At 63.5% G+C, this 19,244-nt stretch overlaps 1 protein-coding gene across 1 annotated transcript in view; it reads left to right on the forward strand.

Moving 5' to 3' along the window:
* Window positions 1-19,244, forward strand: part of IQGAP2 (IQ motif containing GTPase activating protein 2) — a 187,791-nt gene that overhangs the window by 8,292 nt on the left and 160,255 nt on the right. Inside the window, 1 exon segment of the mRNA NM_001082161.1 lies at window positions 13,573-13,672. Coding sequence (NP_001075630.1) covers window positions 13,573-13,672 — 100 coding nt within the window.

Consider the following 19,244-nt stretch of genomic DNA (forward strand, 5'->3'; position numbering starts at 1 on the left):
CGTGCATACACAAACCACACATGCACAAACATGTGTATCACAAGTGCACACACCGCATATGGCAGTACATGTGCACATGTATCACATACAGGCACACACACCTGTACACATGCACCCACTACATGAACACATATGCACAGCACACACAGAGACCCAGAGATGCCATTTCATGCAGGGTGTTAGTGCGTTCTTGGTTCTGTCACTGCGTCTCTAAACAGCCCTTCCTCCTCCCCGCGCGAGCGAGGAGCGGGCGCCTCTGCAGGGGTTCCCCCGCTGAGTCCTGGCTGGTCCTTTACCTCCTCTCACCTGTCAGCAGGTCTCAGCAGACTCTTGGCTGGAGCCTGCCCGTGTGGCCTCTTCCCCTGCCTGCCCCGGCAGGGACTTCCCTTCGAGAGAGCGGGAGGCGGCCGTGAGGGACGGGCCAGCGTGGGAGCTGAAACGAACCAGGGGCTCACGTCACAGCCTGGCCCCTGTGCTCCGTGCTGTGCATGCTACGGTCAGGAAGGAAGCAGAGGCAGCTTCCTGCCTGTCCACGTGACAGAGACCTCGTGAGGGTGACGGACAGCCCAGCCTGGGGTCAGCTCTTACAGTTATGAGACTGTGACGTCATGGGGCTTGGTGACGGCCAGCCAGGGGTCAGCTCCTACATCACCATGACATCATGAGTGAGGGTGAGTGACAGCCAGCCTGGGGTCAGCTCCTGCATCACTGTGATGTCATGAGTGAGGCTGAGTGACAGCCCAGCCTGGAGTAAGCTCCCACAACACTGTGACATCATGGGGCTGAGTGACAGCTGGCCTGGGGTCAGCTCCTGCATCACTGTGATGTCGTGGAGCTGAGTGACAGCCAGCCGGGGGTCAGCTCTTACAGTTACATCACTGTGACGTCATGGAGCTGAGTGACAGCCGGCCGGGGGGGTCAGCTCTTACAGTTACATCACTGTGACGTCATGGAGCTGAGTGACAGCCAGCCGGGGGGTCAGCTCTTACAGTTACATCACTGTGGCATCATGGGGCTGAGTGACAGCCGGCCAGGGGGTCAGCTCTTACAGTTACATCACTGTGATGTCATGGAGCTGAGTGACAGCCAGCCGGGGGGTCAGCTCTTACAGTGTAGTATTTGGGGCACTTTTGGCAGTGCCACCGGCGTCATCCTGTGTGCTGGGAAGAAAGACGTGGTGACAGCGGCCGAGCCTCCTGTCCGCACCTGCTCTGCTTCAGGACCAGGGCCAGGCCTTCTGCAGAGCTGCAGGGGGCTGTGGGACACCTCCCGGGAGGGGCTTGGTGCCGGCAGCCTGGCTGGGGTGGGCGAGGAGGCTGAGGCGCCAGCACGCTAGCGCCCGCGAGCTCTCGACTCCTCCACACCCTGGCCGAGCCGCGTCACCTGAGCCTCCTCCCGGGGCCTCCTCACCCCGTGTCCGTTTCTGTGACCTGCAGAGGAACTCGGCTCGAGCACCCGCTGCCCGTCCTGGCCTGGTGGGCGGAGTCGCCCCTCGCTTCAGGGCGGGTCCTGGGCCAAGGGAGGTGGAGCCTGTTCCTGTGCGCTGGGCCTGGGGGTTCTCATTGGCTACCCAGAAATGCTAGGAGGAGGCTTGGAGACATTCATGGGGGAGTGGAATTACAGGATAAATTTGTTGCAAAGCGGTCGAAGTCCCTGTGCCGTAATCTGCATTCTCCACGCCCTCCTGGGGTGCCCGGCATAGTTGCCACCTGGTGCGGGTGCTGTGCAGTCAGTGGAGTCCTGTGAGATCAGCGGAACGTGTGGCCCGGCTGCGGGTGGTCGTGAGAGGGGCTGCTGACTCTCCCACCACTGCTGCTCAGTGCCCCCGCCGCTGAGGCCCGGGCCCTGTTCCTCCGTGTGGGTGCCCGTGGGCCTCGCCGGCTGCGTGCCGGTGAAGTCTCTCCTGTCAGCAGGAGCTCTGAACCAGCTGCCTCCTTGCCAGCTCTGGCGAGGTGGTGGCCGAGACATGGGGTGGGGGGGAAGAGCCAGGGAAGAAGGGGGGTGGGGGGCTGCAAGGGTGCGGCTGTGACAGGTGCTGTCCGCAGAGCCCCGGGCTCAGCCTAGCACCAGGCAGATACCCTTTGCCACTCAGCCACCACACACGCTGTCACCACGTCTGTACTGTGTGCTGTCCCGGTGTCTCTGCCCGTGTCCTCAGCGTGCAGTGCTGTGACCAGCTCCACTGCTGCACACGCAGCACCCATCCTGCATCAGACGTGAGGGTGCCAGTGCCCCATGTGCCGCTGGCAGAGGGCATTGGAACCTGGGTGTTGAGTGGGGATTTGTGTGGGAGGGAGGTCAGGCCTGGGAGCAGTGGGAGGGGGCGCCACTGGCCAGGGCGGCCATTCTGCCCCCAGCAAGATGATGGGAGTGGCTGCCGCTGGCCAGGGCGTGCCCGTGGGCAGAAGGGAAGGAGCTGGCGGGCTCCGAGCCCACGTCCGAGTCCCTCCTTGCTGAGCTGGCTGGCGTGTTTCCTGCGTGCTGAGAGCCGGAGCGGGTGAGGGAGCTGTGTGCACAGCCTGGCCGCGGGGCCTGGCCCTGGCCCTGGGTCTGCTTTCTCACCTCCTGGGGCGACCTGGGAATTCCTTGTCTGGGAACCCCGGGCGAGGGTGAGCACAGCCGTCTGGGGTCGTTTCCTTGGATGGGAGTGCTGTCCCGCTGGTGAACCCAGTCTGACGGCTCTGTGAGCTGACCCCGCCGTGAGCCACTGTGGGGGTAGGCTGCTGTGTGTGCCCTGGGGTGGAAGGACAGTGAGCCCCTCCCCACGGCCAGGCTCGGGGGGGCACAGGGCAGGTGCGAGAACGCCGGCCCCTCCCCTCGTGCAGCTGCACGTGAATGGCTCCCCTCCCGGGGCCGCTGCTCGGCTGGAGACCCTCTCCCTTCTCGTCGCCCCTAATTCTAAGCTCGCCTGACAACGAGACACAGGGGCAGAGGGCGAGCTTGCTCTGCTTGGTGCAGGGGTGACGTGTGGTGGAAGCCAACTCTGCTCACGCTGCGTGGGAGCTGGCTCTGCCGGGGCTGGGCCGCGGGGCTACCCTGGGGGAGAAGCCCTCCTGGTCTGTGGTGCGGGGGCTCCTCAGAGCCTGCCTCATCCGCGGGCTTCAGCGGCAGGCTACGGTCCTCACTGTCACGGCCGTCTCGTGTGAAGCGGGGTAGTGGAGGTGTGGGTGTGTGGGAGGGGCACCCTGGCTGGCTGCCCGGTCTCTGGGCTGCTTTCCTCTAGGTGAGGCTGGGCTCTGGCCCCTGGGTGTCAGGAAGAGCGGGAGCCACGTGGGAAGCCCCGGCACAGAGCTGCTGAGCTGAGCACCGGCTGCTGCCACGGAACGTGGCCTCACATCCGAGGCCCAGCCAGGGTTTGGTGAGGGCGGGCACTCAGCTGGGGACTCTGCCGCTGGGGTTTCCGTGCCGCCCCTGAGCAAGCTCTCACTCTGCAAGGTCAAGTTTCAACCCTTTCCTGACACTTTTTCTCTTTTAAAAAAGATGTATTTCTTTGAAGATCAGAGTTACAGGGAGAGAGATCTTCCATCCACTGATTCACCCTTTGAATGGCCACAATGGCCAGAGAGAAGCCAGGAGCTAGGAGCTCCGTCCAGGGGCTCCCACACGGGTGCAGGGGCGCGAGTGCTTAGGCCATCTTCCACTGCTTGCCCAGGCCACAGCAGGGAGCTGGACTGGAGTGAGGCAGCCGGGACTGGAACCACCAGTGCCCGGTGAGGTGCCAGCATCACCAGCCGCAGCTTAACCTCCTGCGCCGCCATGCCAGCCCTGGCCCTGGCCTCTGTCAAAGCCACTTTCGCATGTTCTTCCTTGTAATTTGAGTACGGGGAGTGGGGGTTGGCACGCAGTCCGCAGTCTGCCCTGGCGCGGGGGTGCGAGGAGGAGGGAGGGATGACAGAGTCAGCAGCTCACTGTGGCCCCATGCGTGGGACGGCTGACTGCGTGGGCTCACCGTCCTTCCTCGCAAGTATCAGAGTGACAGATGGCAGGCGTAGAGTGGACGTGCCGTCCTCAGGTCATCGACGTGGGTGTCACCGTGTGCCCCGAGCTCCGTGTATGATGTCGCCGTGGGGAAGCGTCTCACGGTTGGAGCTGTGAAGTCGGGGGTCAGTGGGCCCGAAAGACAAGGGCACGGCTGCCCCAGGCTGGAGGAGTCAGAGACTGGCGACCGCCGGCGCTCCTCAGGCAGCGGTGACGTCGGCGGGGACGGAGGGGGTCTGTGCCTGCGTCTCCTGGTGCGGAGAGCTGTAGAGCGGCCCTGTAATAGGATCCCCTTGTTTTCCAGGAATAGGATAGAACACGCTGGAAAAAGGGCAGGGAACTCGCAGCCCAGGGTGGGGGCCGGCGTGTGTGGCTCTGTCCTCTCTGGCTGGCCTCCCCCAAGTCCCCGGGCTCGCTGGCTGGAAGGGACGGCGTCCTCTGTGGGCGGGGCAGACACTGCCTGTCCTGGGTGTCCCAGGGGCTGGGCGTGGCCGCAGCTGCCTGTTGACTGTCCTGCTTCCGTGGTGGTTTCTAACATCACCCCACGTGGTTGGAGTGACGCGAGCTGCGTGTCACGTCTGAGTGCCCCTCGTGCACACTGCTCATGCCAACCATGGGCCCTAGCCAGGAAGGGTCGACGCAGAAGCACACCCCTCAGAAGCCGGGGGCCGGCACCCGAGAGGCAAGCGAGGCGCTCCCCCAGGTGTGGGTTTGCTCACGGAACACAGTGCCCGTGCTTTCGTGGGCAGAGGTGGAAACCCCTGGGGGCAGCGGCTGAGCGAACTTGGTCACATCAGGGAGCTGCGGCTCTAACCTGCAGCTGCAGAAGGGGCCAAGTTGGAGACAGAGCTGTGTGTGCGTGGGGAGCACTTGGCGTGCCGGTGCTGGCTGCCACCGTCTCCTGGGCACTGCTGACCCACCTGCGTCCCATCCACCCGCCCCCTGCTCCCTGTGCTGACTCGGGAGAAAGGCGGGTCGGAAAACAGTGCGTGATGGGGAGTTTTTAGATGAGGGACCTCTGGGTGTGTCTGGGGGTGGGTGGAGGAAGACATTTGGGTGGGAACCTGGGTGTCCAGAGGAGAGCCCAGCCCAGGCGAGGCGTGGGGAGACCAGACGGGGACGCGAGTCCTGGCTGTTCCTGGGCCATGCCCTCCCTCCCCACGGCCGTGGGCTCCGTGGCTCACAGCGGTTGGGGCAGCGGGGGCGGAGTGCCTGCAATACCGTGCTTCCTGGGAAGCTGCCTGCACCTGCACAGCCGCGTGCGAGCCCGGCCGGGCCAGAGAGCTGCTCCTCCTGCCCGAGGCCTCGCTGCCGGCCGGGAGCCGGGCTGGGCCTGGGGCACTCGTGCGCGGCGTCTTGGAGCTCCGTTTTCTGGTTCGGGGTGAAACGCAGGTCACCGTGCAGTGGGGTGCAAGATGGATGGCTCTTGAAGGCTCCGTGTGAACGATCATCCCTGCTGAGAGCTGTGAGCTGCCTTGGGCCTCTCCACTCCCACTTGTCCCCGGGGGCTGTTTCTCCACGGCTGACACGGCCTGGGGTGCCTGGGGTGTGGTGGTCCAGAGGGCCTGGAAGGCGGGGCTGCTTCCTGCGGGGGTGGGGGGTGAGGGGCAGGCTGCTGCAGGACGGGAGGCGGCGCCGTCTCAGCCTCTGTGTGCGCATCTGTGGGACTGCAGATGTCCTGGTGGGACGGCCGTGCGGACAGGTGCATGTGCAGGTGTGCAGGAGACGCCTCACGGAGCTGGCTGCAGGCTGGAATCCACCTGATACTGTCCACCTGACTGGTAATTTTATGGTTCTTTCATTTGAGAGACACACAGAGATCTCGCACCCATGGGTTCACTCCCCAAATCCGTCCAACAGCTGGGCCTGGGCTGGGCTGAAGCCAGAAGCCAGGAGCTCCATCCAGGCCTCCCACGGGTGTGGCAGGGACCCACGGACTTGAGGGTGTGCACTGGCAGGAAGCTGGCATCGGAGCTGGAGTCAGGTGTGAGCCCAGGCCTGTGCCATGGGACACGGGGGCCTTAATCACTCGGCCCCAGATTGGGGCTGTCACCTGGGAGTTCAGGGGACGACAGATCCGCGGGGCCCATGGGTGCAGAGGGAGGGCTGGTAACGTGATGGTGACGTCTGTGACGGGGTGGCTCTTGTCCAGTGGGCTGGGGGCCCTTCCACTGGAGCTGTCTCGGGTGCCAGGGCCGCATGGAGAGGCTGTCGCAGCAGGAGACACTGCCGGTTCCTTGACTGTGTGCCCTGAGGGGCTGGCCCGCTCTTGGAGCATTGAGTCTCTTGATGGGAACTGCCGGGGCCAGGGCCCCGCCCGCCTACCCCTTCTCTCTGTGACTGCTCGGTCAGCTGTTAGGAGCCCCGGCCGCCAGGATCTGGGGCCCATGGGGTGCGCCGGCCCCCTCGTGCTACACCCCAGGGTGGCTCCCACCTCCTGGCAGGGAGCTGGCGTCTGCAGGAGGAGCAGTGACTTGACCCTGAAGTCACACCTGTGTCCCGGGCCCTCCGTGTGACCGGCTGTGGGAGACGCTGTGACCTGGGGGCATGGATTGCATGCAGGGCGGCTGCCATGTGAGGGTCTCTGGGCATTGGATGCAGAACAGGCTCCCTGTGCAGACCCTGGCGCCCTGCCCTGGTGTCAGGCCGGGAGGCACGCAGCAGGAGGCCCAGCCGGGTCCGAAAGCCCACAGCTCTGCTGCCCCCGGCTGTTACTTCCCTGAGCAGGAGTCACTCCCACCACATGCTGGTGTCACCCCAAGCACAGCACCAGTAGGCCCACGGAGCTGACGGCACAGCCGTGTCTCGGAGGCTGGCTGTGGTGCACAGGAGTGCATGTGGTTCAGGGCCGGCCCATGGTTGGCACGGGCGCGGGGCCTCCTTCAGGGTGTCCCCTGCCGGTCCTCAGTGGGTGCCCCAGTCACACTGTGGTGTTCTCCGTCCAGGACTGCCGTTGGCACTCCCGTGTTCCTGGCAGATCCGTCTGGGAGTTGAGCTCCTGGCGGTGTTGTAGGCACTGACGTCCTGACTCGTGCGTCAGCGCTGGCTCACATGAACGTGGGCGTGGCTGCGTGGACGGGCCCGGCTGTTCTCGCCCGTCTGCTACGAGGCGCTCCACTTGCAAATGCGAGTTTCGGGGTACAGTCGGCTTCCTGGTGGGTCCCTGGACCCGTGGCTGCGCCTGTGTCTTCCCCTTCATTGTACAAACTTATCTGCCTGTAGCTTGGCTCCCGGGCACCGCGTGGTTGCCACCCCCAGCCTCGGAAGTCACGAAGCGGCTGCCGCTTCCTGCTGCTCCCCTTCCCCGCGCCCGCCCTCGCCCATCCTGCTGGTGCGAAGATCCTGGGCTTCTCCCCCGTCAAAGCCCGCAGCCGCCTCTGCCCCCCGCTTGGGCCCCGGCGTCGCAGCTTCTCATACCCCGCCTCTTCCTCGACGTTTGCTCACTGGAAGCAGAGTGACGGAGAGACAGGGCTTCCCCACAGCAGCCAGAGCCAGGCCAGGCGAAGCCGGGAGCCTGGAACCCCGTCCCGCTCTCCCCCGTGGGTGGCGGCCCTGGGGTTGCCTCCTGGAGTTCAGTCTGCATCTTCGCAGTCCTTGCTTTGCTGGTACAGTCAGATCCCTCTGCTGGACTCAGAGTTCTGTGTCTCTGAGAGATGAGGCTCTGTGCTTTCTCGAGACAGGAGCATGGATTTCACAGGCTTCCAGCAGGAAAAATAGTCACAGGAGCCCGTCAGTGGATGTGTCGGCTGTGGGGGACCTCAAGGGGGCGTGGCAGGCTCGGCACTGCCCCGGGACCACCCGCGACTGTCTTCCCGGTGCTGGCAGGTTCTCCGGCTCCTGGGAGAAGATGGAGTTGCTGGCACTGACCTGAAGACAGGGCTCCACGGGGGCAGTGCAGGTGGCCAGGCTCCATGCGGCATCGTCACACGGAGCATCCGGTGGACTGGCTGCTCCTCGACGCCTCTGACAGCCCTGGGCGCTGAGGGCTGGGAGGCTCCGGGCAGCTAGGAGGATGGCTGCAGAGGCTGGAGACGGCCGTGCCTGTGTCAGGGCGGTGCCCCTGCAGGGCCAGTGGTGGCCCGCGGCACCTGTGCCTGCGGGCACCAGGTTCAGCACACACCCAGCAGCCTGGCCTGGGCCCTGGCTGGGTGCTCGGCCGTGGTCGGGAACTGGAGGGACCTGAGGCCCCCAGGTTTTACCTGTGAGCGTGGTCACCGTCAGTGTTGGATTCTTCGAGTGCCAGTGACCGTGGCTCCGACAGCGGATTTGCCTGTTGTCAGGGGGTTCTTTCTAAGGGCATTTGATCCTGTGGTCCTTGACGTCCAAGATGAAGCAGCCGTGGTGCGGTGTGAAACCATAACACCTGCCTGGCGTGGCTGCCTGGGCCGTGGACTTCGGCCGGCTCCTCGCCGTCCCAGCCCTGCCCCGGTCTTAGTGTCTTGGCGTCAGTTGTGCTTCTGGAGCCTTGCGTGGAGTGTGAACCCCGGCTCTGGGACGGCTCCGTACGTTCCGAGGGTGGCGGCCTGGCCGTGGAGGGTCCTGCCCGTGCACAGCCGAATGACAGCCGAGGACGCCGGAGGTGCGCAGAGCACCAGTGCACGTTGTAGCTGAGCCGCGTGCGTGCTGCGACTTCCCACCCCTGATCTTGTCCCCTTTTCTGAATGGGGGGCCCCGGCCCCGTCCAGTAGTTGATGCCCCCGAGGGCAGGCACCTGTTCCGACAAACTTGCAGAGGCCTGGTGAGCCACTTTGTGTCCCCAGGACGGGCTGGCGCCGCGCAGCCGCCCTGTGTTTGCAGAGCAAATGAGTGAGCTGCAATGCGAAGGGGGCAGAGCCCGGAGTCCGGGCGTGGGGACATCAAACACTGGCGGGGGGAGCCCGGAGCGCAGGGCGTGGGGCTGCGCGTCCCTGGGAAATGGATCCCAGAGTTTCCGGCAGCTCGGCCTTCCCCGCGGGCGCTGCTCGTGCGTGAGGGAGTCGGAAGAGACGTTTGTTTTGGTGCAAAATGTCCTGAACCCCGTGTGTGCTGTTTTCCCCAACACACAGTTGTCGCGGGCGTTCTGAGGACCCCTGGGGTACAACCTGCAGAATGCCCCTGCCCAGGGTGGACTTCCCTGTCACTCCTCCGCCCACTGTCCGGTGCCCCAAGCTCTGAGTTAGCCGTCTCAGGGGGCTTCCGTGCACTGGAGCTACTTGCAAGGTTGTTAATATGAAAGTCAGGGAGAGACAGAGAGAGAGGTCATCCATGTGCTGGTTCACTCCACAGATGCCCACAATGTCCAGGGCTGAGCCAGGCTGGAGGCAGGAGTAAGCACCTCCTGCAGGTCTCCCACGTGGGTGCAGGGGCCCAAGCACTGGGACCCCAGGCCGCAGCAGGGAGCTGGATTGGAAGTGGAGCAGCCGGGACATACAGTGGCGTGCGTATGGGATGCCGCACTGCAGGCTCTGGCTTTAGCTGCTGTAAACTGCACCGGCCCTGGAATGTAGTTGTTTTAGAACAGCAACATCAGGACAGCATCGTGGCGTGGCAGGTTAAGCCACTGCCTGCAACACTGGCATCCCCTATGGAACTGATTCCAGTCCCAGCTGCTCCACCTCCGATCCAGCTCCCTGCTATGGCCTGGAAAAGCAGTGGAAGATGGCCCAAGTGCCTGGACCCCTGCACCCCTGTGGGAGACCCCGAAGAAGCTCCTGGCTCCTGGCTTCAGCCTAGCCCAGCCCTGGCCATTGCTGCCTTTTGGGGGTAGTGAATGAGTGGATAGAAGATTCTTTCTGTCTCTCTTTGTCTTATCTTTGCCTTTGTCTTTTAAATAAGTAAGTCTTAAAAACCGCAGGGGCGCATCGTAGGCAGCGGCAGCTGGTGTTCTGGAGCTGCCGTGGTCCCTCCCTGTGCCCGCGTTTCTCAGGGCTCAGCCCGGCAGAGAGGTGCTGGCGAGGGTGCTGCGGGGTGCCCAGGTCCGTTCACATGCGAGCAGCTCCAGGCACCAGGGCTGTGGGGGACGAGCTCCGCCCGGCTCACCTGGACCCCGTGGCAGCAGCGGCGGAGTGAGGGCGGGGCTCCTGTGCCTGCCTGCCCTGGCACGCCTGGTGTGCCGGAGCCTGGCCAGGTGGTGGTGGGAACCGCATGGCCGCACACAGAGCCCTGCCTAAGTGACTGCGCTCAGCTCCCTGGTGGCTCTCCCAGCACAGGGCTGAGTCCGGTGGCTGCCCAGTCTGTGCTGAGGCCTGGAGGACCCGGCAGCTTCTAGACTGGCATTCTGGGCTGGCGCCAGGGCATGGTGACCAGAGATAGTCTCTACCCGTGAGCAGAGGCGGGGCAGGGGCCGGGCAGCCATGAGGGACAGTCTCTGCTGTGTCACGCCTGCCCTGGGCTCTCGTGTGCCCACACGGGAGAGCTGGGAGCTGGACCTGCGTGTGTGAGCCCAGTGCACAAGGTCCGTGGCCTGGGCGCCACTAGTGGCCACACCTGTGCTTCATTCGGTGTGGTACGCAATCACAATCGCCCCACGTGGATAGTTTGGAGCTCTGTGAGGCTTTCCTGGTACGGGACTGTGTGTTCCGGTGTGGCCTGGCTGGGAGGCATGCTGGACGCTCCTTGGACGGGTCTGCCTCCCCAAGGGACTCCCCACGTCCAGGGCTGCCCGGAGCTCAGGGAGGGCTCTGGGAGGAGGAGTTTGGGGTGACCCTGGAAGGTGGGTAGGATTCTGTCGGTGAGGTCAGCTTTAAACCTTGCGTGTGTGAGCATGCATGTATGTGTATATGCATGTGTGTGTGCACGCATGCGTGTATGTGTGGAGTGTATGTGTACACGTGTATCCGTGTGTGTGCATGTGTGCAGTGTGTATATAGTGTGTGTTTGTGCATACGTGTGTGTGTGGGTGTATATGTGTGCCTGTACCTATGTGTGCATCTGTGTGTATGTGTGTACATATGTGTATGTGCATTGTGTGTGCATGTGTGTGGTGTGTGTGCACAGTGTATTGTGCACACGTGTGCATGTGTGCATCTATGTGCGTAATGTATGTGTGCATGTGCATAATGCATGTGTATGTGTGTGGTGTGTATATATGTGGTGTGTTGTGCACGTGTGTGCACATACGTGGTAGGTGCATGTGTGTGCATGGGTGTATATATGTGTGTAGTGTATATGCCTGCTTGTGCATGTCTGTATGTGTGCATGTGTGGTACGTGTGTGTACATGTATGGTGTATGTGCACACACGTGTGGTGTGGTGTGCACATGTGTGTGCGTGTGTATATGTGCATATAGTGTGTGTGCATATGTGTGTTTTGTGTACACATGTGCATGTGTGTGTGGTCTCATTCACACCCTTGGTAAGTTGTGTCCTTTGGGCTGGGTCATGTCAGGGAGTTGGGTACCCGGGCAAGGCTGGGCTTGGCATGGGACCCCAGGACCTGCAGCAGCTGTGTGGGTGAGGCCTGAGTGTGTCAGAAGAAACTTGATAAAAGTGAAAATATTAACGGCCGGGTTCCGCCCAGAGATTAAGATGCCCATGTCCCGTATCGGGTGCCTGGGTTCCAATCCCGGCTCTGCCCCCCACCCCAGCTTCCTGCTGGGTGCGCCCTGCGAGGTGGCAGCTGGTGGCTCACGTACATGGGCCCCTGCCACCCACATGGGAGACCCAGGTGGAGCTCCTGGCTCCTGGCTGCAGCCCGAGCCAGCCCTGGCCACTGAGGGCATTTGGGGAGTGAACCAGCGGATGGCAGACCTCTGTCTGTCCGTCTCTGCCACTCAAACAATAAAGCGTAAGTGAGCAGCCGTCTTTCCCCGGAAGTGAGTGAGAGATCGGCACCGCGGTGTCTGGGGCGGGCATGGGGCTGGCGTGGGGCCGGCGCGGGGCCGGCGCGGTGCAGGGCCCCGGGGTGAGAAGTCGGTGACTTCTCCGGTGCAGTGATCGGGAGGCCGCCGTCGGGATCCCCGCGAAGGCGGTGTTCACAGGTGCTGGGAGCCAGCTCTGTGTGAGCATCTGTGACAGGCATGCAGGAGGCAGGACCACAGCCTCCTCTTCCAGGGGACCCGGCCAGGGGGGAGGAGACAAGGCTCACGCTGGCGGCTGGGCGTCTCGCATGAGTGACGCAGTGAAAGCAGACCCTCGGTGCTGGCAGGGCAGTCCTGGGTTCCAGCAGAGACGCCGTCAAGGGTGTCACACTAGGAAGTGGTGGTGGGCGGGGCTGTTCCTGGCTGCAGCGCAGACAGCAGTGGGAGGAGAGGCAGCTGCCACACAGAGCTCTGTGCTGTGGAGGCGGAGCTCCGCCAGACGGCGGCATGTGGGGCAGCGGCCGCCCGGGCACAGAGCCGCTGCTGCAGTGGAGGGGGCGGGGCTGGGCGGCTGCACCTGTTGCAGGAGGAGGAGCCCCAGGCAGGGATGCGGGCATGGAAGTCAGGAAAGCCCCACACCCCCTGAAGCATGAGACCCCCTTAATGTGGAGCAGGTTGGGTTATTGCAGAAAAGAAGTGGCTGTTGGCGCTGCTGGTGGTGCTGGTCCGGGTGGGCGGGGCCCCTGCCCAGGGGTGGAGCCGAGGGGAGTGCTGGGGGGAGAGGAAGCCGCCCTGGGTGCTGCAGGTGCCCACCATGCCCTGCAGGTCCCTTTCCCCCTCGTTGTCCACAGAGACCCCAGAGCGTGTGCTCGGCTGTGTTCTGGCCCCGCTTGGGCACGGCCCTCGTGGCCCAGCGAGTTCCCCGTGTCTGCAGCCGGCACAGAAAGCCCCCGCGGGCGGTGCTCAGAGAGGGGGCGTCTGCCCGGGCTCTCTGCTCACAGCCTGGCTGCGTCCGTCATTAGGGCCAGGCTGAGTGTCGCGCCCTGCAGCCTGTGTCAGGTCTTCAGCACCCAGCGTCGTTCCGGCTCCAGAGTTTAGCACTTGGCCTTGGTTCCTGTGTCTGCCGGGGGGATTAGCAGGGGTGTCCCTCGCTCCTTCTGCCTCCCGCCTGTGTGGCTGACAACACTGATGTTCCTCCCCAATGCAAGTGGTGCACGTACACGCTTGTGTGCGCACACACCATGCAGCGTACAGAACACACAGGGATTGCACTTGGTGTGCACATGTGTGAACACCAGCATGCGTGTGTGACACCTGCACGCACAGGCACAGGTCTTCCTCCATGAGTGAACTAGTACGGCAGACACTGGACCGGTTCAGGGGCAGTCAGGGTGAAGAGGGACACACGGCCCCCCGGGTGGGAATGAAGGGCAGGCGCCGTGGGCAGGGAGCGCGGCATCGGCCACCCGGTGCCTGGAGGCTGTGGCTCCGTGTGCTGCTGACAGGTGGGCAGCCGTGTTGGTGCACAGGTAGGCCCGCGGGGACTGCGCCTGCTCGCTCGGCTGCTTCCTCCTGGCAGAAGGTTGTGTGGTCAGCGCCAAGAGATAGGTGAGGGGGGAGCTGGAGACTTTGTTCTCCTGACCGAGGGTCCCGCGTCCTTCTCCGGGGGTCGGGGGCTCTAGACTGTGATCCGTCTGGGACTGGGGACAGACGCGTGCCGTGGGCTCTTCGCTGCCTCCCGGGTGCTGCTGGCGTGAGCGTGTGTGGTGTGGGGTGGAGGCTGCCGGGAGTGACGCTGTGCGCCCTGTGTCTGCAGCGATCGTGGACGATGAGAGGCTGTCTGCGGAGGAGATGGACGAGAGGCGGCGGCAGAACATCGCCTACGAGTACCTGTGCCACCTGGAGGAAGCCAAGAGGTAGAGGCTGGGGGCGCGGGCGTGGGCTCGGTGGTTGTGGGGGCGCAGGCGTGGGCTCGGCGGCTGTGGGGGCGCGGGCGTGGGCTCGGCGGCCGTGGTCCTGCAGTCGGACCTGGGGGTGCCTGGGGGCTCCTGCAGCTCGTGGTTTGGGATCCTGACTGGCCACACGGAGGTCAGCGGGCCAGGGTCAGCCCCGCACCCGCCCGGCAGGGACAGAGGGGTGTGACCCTTGCCGAGCACACACCTGTGGCCAGGATTCCAGAAGCTCACTCACCGACTTGTGGGTGGCAGACAGGTGGGCGGGGAGCCTGGCTTTCACACGGGCTCAGGCAGGACCAGCCACGGTCAAGGTGCAGCCAGGCACTGCTGGGGCAGCCACGGCTCGCGTCGGCTTCCTGGTCCCACTGCCTCGGGTGTGGGGTTCTCTCCCCACAGCGGCTCCTCCCCTCTCCAGGGTCTGTGGGTCGCAGGCTGGAGGGCGGGCTCTGATCAGCAGTGTCCTCGTTGACCTCTGGGTGAGGCCACTTTGGGTGTTTGGTGTCCGGAACCACAGGGACTCCTGTAGCCGAGGGGCAGGTGCTGAGGGTTCCTTATCTGGGCAGGGCGGAGCTCTGCTGTGCCGGGTGGGGTCAGTGGGGGGTTGACACTTAGTGTGGACTGAGCCGGGTGTTGTTGCCTGGGGGCTGCTGCTCCTGCCCCCACGTCCCCTTACAGAGCGAACACGTGGTCATCCGAGTTCCTCACCCCGATCTCTGCAGAGTGACACGGCCAGGAGGCTGAGGTCTCCATCAGGACTGTGTGGAGCCTTCCATGACACATGCCCTAGTCGGCATCAGAGCACCTTCGGGCTCTCTCGTGTTGCCTGGCATTTGAACGGCTCTTTACTGTTCTTTAAGCTCCTGAGGTCAGGCCGGAAGTTCGTCTGACGGTCTGTGGAGTCTCCGGCTTGGTGGCAGGACTCCCAGGGGGTTTTAAAGGTCTGTTAGCCAGGCCCCGCTAGGGGAGCGAAGTGGCCCAGAGGCGAGCACAGGCAGTGGGCGTTGAGCAAGGAAGCGAGGACGGTGGGTGGACGGCCCTCCTCTGCGGGGCGACGCCCAGGCCGCAAGGGAAGAGGTGAGCGTGGTCACACAGAACCTGCACGAGCCCCGGGAAGCAGTCAGGGCTGCAGGACGTGCAGCGAACACGAGAACCTCACGTTTCTGTTCGCGAGCAGGGAGCACTCGACCGACACCAGCCTCAAAAAGCAAAAGCTGGACGAGTAAGACAGGGACACGGAAAACCGTAAAACGTGGCTCAATGTCGCAAACCAGCTCAGTCAAGAGCTGTCCTGTGCCGCGGCTTGGACATCTCCAAGCCATGATGTTCAGCATTGGGAGTGACCCTCGAAACATCCCAGCGCCACCTTAAGCACAGCGACTGACCAGCCGACCCAGACCCAGGAGGAGGAGATGCACAGATGCAGAACGTGGACAAAGTGCAAGAGCGTGTTCACCAACCTCCCCACGTGCAGAGTTCCAGTGAGCAAGGCCAGCTGCTGTGGACACGCACGTGCGCGGGTCAGTGGGACACAGGACAGGCTGCCTGGGACACAGAGGTGCACGGACCAGGGGGCCATGGGTCAGGCTGCCAGGGACATGGACACACAGATCAGTGAGACACAGGGCGGGCTGCTCTGGACACGGGTGCACACAGATCAGTGAGACACAGGGCGGGCTGCTCTGGACACGGGTGCACACAGATCAGTGAGACACAGGGCGGGCTGCCAGGGACACAGACACACACAGATCAGTGAGACACGGGACAGGCTGCCAGGGACACAGACACACACAGATCAGTGAGACACGGGACAGGCTGCCGGGGACACAGACACACACAGGTCAGTGCAATGGACTTGGAACCTGAAGCTCAGCTGATTTCCGTCGGAGCAGTCCAGGCCACTCAGCAGGTGGGCGCAGGGTCCAGCAGGCGGTGCTCTCTCTGCAAGGACAGCGGCTGTCCGGTGTCTGGGGTGGGCGTCGGCGCCCCCAGGGCCTGTGCCGAGAGCCTGGACTGCGGTGTAGCCACAGCTCGAAACCTCGGGGGGGTGGGGGGGTGGGAATCCCTATGACCTGGGCTCAGCCGTGGTTCTGAGATCCAGCTCCAGGATCACAAATGGTCCTTGACGGAAGAGCCGGAACACACACATTGGAAAAGGACAGACTTTTCAGCTGAAGGGAAACGTGCGGGAGCCTGGAACGGGGCGCCTGGCCCTTGCACGTACAAAGGTGATCTCGAGCTGGACTAAAGATCCAGACGTAGGACCTGAGACTTGGGAACTTCCAGAAGGAAACGCAGGCGGACGCTTTAGGACGTTGCAAGGGGCAGGGATTTCCTTTTCTCAGATTCCCAAAGCACAGGAGACAAAGGCAAAACTCAGCAAAAATGGGATTTCAGCAAACTGAAGGGCTTCTGCCGGCAAAGGAGGCCATCGGCAGAGCCAAGAAGCAGCCACAGGATGGGCGAAGACGTCCTCAAACCGTGGTCTGACGGGGCAGCCTACAAGGCACGCGAACAACTCAGTGTCAGTGAGACCACAAAACTCCTCTGCAGAGGGGCAGCGGATCTACACGTCGATTTCTCAAAGGGAGAAGTGCGAGTGGCAAATCAGGACGTGAACAAATGCTGCACAAAGCCCATCAGCTGGGAAACGCACGTCAAAACAGTGCGGGATCTCCTCGCGCTGGTTAGGTTGTTCCTGGACTCTGGCAGGGATGTGGGAACCAGGAACCCTGCACACGGGTGGGCGTGCGCGTTAGTTCAGCCATTGCAGGGGCCGGTGTGGAGCTGCCACAGGCGCCTCAGGCAGAACTGCCCTGCACCCAGCAGCCCTGCCCCGGGTCCCTAGCCGAGGGAAGGGTCAGGAATCTGCACTCTCATGTCGATTGCACACAGCCAGGCGAGGGAGACAGCGCACGTGTCCATGTGGAGCAAACACAAACAGTGGAGTGTGGCATGGCCACGTGACAGGATGAAATGCTGTTGTCTGCGTCCGGTGGGTGACCGGGAGGTCGCCGCGCTGCGTGAAGTAGCCAGACGCCGAAACGCAAACCAGCTTCCATTGCACAGAGGGGGACCACCAGGGATGTTAGTGTGCTGTGTTTCTCTAAGAAAGATACAAGGAGAGATTCTGAATTTTCACTATTGAGACAGGGTGTTGAGAGAGCTAGGTTTACCCTGCTTGGACGTACAGCGTCAATGTTTATCAACACATCCAGTGGTACCGGCCAGTATGTACAGTTCTTATGTGACAATTCACTAGGAAAGGGGGGACCTCTGTGTAGCTGGGTGCTGTTTCACTAAAGCTTTGATTAAGTGGACGTTCGCTCAGCCTGGCTGGGGGACGTCCTCCGTGGAGCGCTGGCTGAGACCGAGGGTATTCAGCAGGTGCTTCAACAGGAAGGTTTTCCTGAGGACAGGAGGTGTCCCGTGCTGTGTGTTACAGGGGTTGATTGATTGTGTACTGAGTGTGAGGCAGCACAGAGGGCTGCAGGCGTGTAAGGAGTGTGCCCTGGGGTGAGCACAGCGGGGTGCAGGCGTGTAAGCAGCGTGCCCTGGGGTGAACACAGCGGGGTGCAGGCGTGTACGGAGCGTGCCCTGGGGTGAGCACAGCGGGGTGCAGGTGTGTAAGGAGTGGGTGTGAGTACAGCGGGGTGCAGGCATGTAAGGTGTGCCCTGGGGTGAGCACAGCGGGGTGCAGGTGTGTAAGGAGTGGGTGTGAGTACAGCGGGGTGCAGGCATGTAAGGCGTGCCCTGGGGTGAGCACAGCGGGATGCAGACGTGTACGGAGCATGCCCTGGGTGTGAACACAAGGGGTGCAGGCGTGTGTGCAGTGGGTGTGAGCACTGTGGGGTGCAGGCGTGTGTGCAGTGGGTGTGGGCACAGCGGGGTGCTGTGGGGACAGAGCGTGCGCCTGTGCTGTCTCGGAGAAGCTGCCTGTGTGGTGTTTCCTGGAGCCTCTGCCCGCGCCGCCCACGCCCGCTCCTGTCCTCACTGCCCAGCTCCTCAGGGCCCTGATTGGTTGCTCCGCCATCCTCTGGCCCCTCCGCCTCTGTCCATGCTGTGGTCAGCTGGATCTCCTGAGAATCTGGCCTGGGGAGGCCGGTCTTGTTTAAACCTTCCAGCTTTCCTCCTGCCTGAAGATAAAGGGCCTCTCTGCAGGGCCTCCCAGGCTCTGTGCGGCCTGCGCTGTGGCCTCGGCCTGCTCCCGGTCAGGCCTGCTCCCGTGCCGGCCCCCAGCCACTCCTGGTCGGACCTGCTCCCATGCCGGCCCCCAGCCGCTCCTGGTCAGTCTGCCGGCTCCCAGCTGCTCCCAGCCGCTCCCAGTCTGCTCCCGTGCCGGCTCCAGGGCCCGACCCTCGTGTGCTGTGCGTTTCCTCTCCCTCGTCCCTGCCTCTGGTGGTCGCCTGCTCCCGGGGGTCCTCTGGCCCCCAGGTCTGTCCCTGCTGAGTGGTGCTGGCCATTGTCCTGTTGCCTCTGAGGAGCTTGGGGCCCAGCGCTGGATGGGGCACATCCACTCCTAAGGAAGATGGGGTTTCCCTTCATTTTAGCTTCTGTGGGTGGACGAAGAGGACGTGAGTTAGACTCCAGGTGCACAGGCCTCGGGACGGGTTCTGGGCTGCCGGCCTTAGTCCGGTGGAGAGCTCCGTGTCGCGGTCACCCGACACAGGCGCTTCCTGCCCTGTCTGTCACCCCTGGGTGTGCGGCTGGGAATTCCGCACAGCCTAGCAGCCCTGATGGCACCTGGGCCTTCTCAGGGACCGTGTGACGAGGCGGGGTGGGGCGTGGCTTGGTGTTGGGGCGACTTCAGCCTTGAAATTGTTGCTCACGCTTGGTAAGGCGATGAGCTTTGTAGGTCTGTGTGCACCGGCTTGGGGTTCGAGGCTCACAATGCTAATCTCATGGCAACCCTCTGTCTAGGAGTGCTAGGCACACCTGCGCTGGGGACACGGGTGCCTGGGGCTGTGTGTCAGTGAACTGTGGCTGCCTGCCCAACTACCTGGAAGCCGAGCGGCTCCTCTCAGACTCGGCGTCCAGCCTTGCGGTTCCCGTGGCTCCCGTCCCTCCCGCAGCTGCAGGGCCTCAGGCTTCCCCTGGGGTGTGTCCCCCGCCGGCTCACCCGGCGGCGTGGGCGGGACTCAGATCCCGACCTCTGTTCCCCACTGCTGTCTATCAGAGCCTTCCCTCCACGGTTGCCACGTGGGTCTGCCAGCCTGCCAGCCAGCCCGTGACGTGGCAGCCAGCTTCCGTGGAGAGCAGGCGCGAGCCGCGGTGGCCACCCGCACCACAGTGGCTGTGCACCTGCTCTTGGCCCGGCGGCTGTCATGTGTGCCATCCCCCGCTCACCGGCATCAGCTTGCTGAAGTCAGGCTGGCCCCAGGGAGAGGGACTCCACAAGGGGCCGGTCTCAGGGGCTGGGGGCCTGGGGGGTGCCTCCGAAGGTGCCTTCCACACGGGGGGCAGAAGCCTGGCAAGATTGACCCCAGAAAGTGCCTGGGTGGGGAACCGCTCCCCAAACTCCTGCGGCAGCCGTGGT

The sequence above is a fragment of the Oryctolagus cuniculus genome, chromosome 14 (assembly GCF_051225735.1).
Source record: "Oryctolagus cuniculus isolate XC-2025 breed Fujian yellow rabbit chromosome 14, ASM5122573v1, whole genome shotgun sequence".
NCBI classification, from domain to species: domain Eukaryota; kingdom Metazoa; phylum Chordata; class Mammalia; order Lagomorpha; family Leporidae; genus Oryctolagus; species Oryctolagus cuniculus.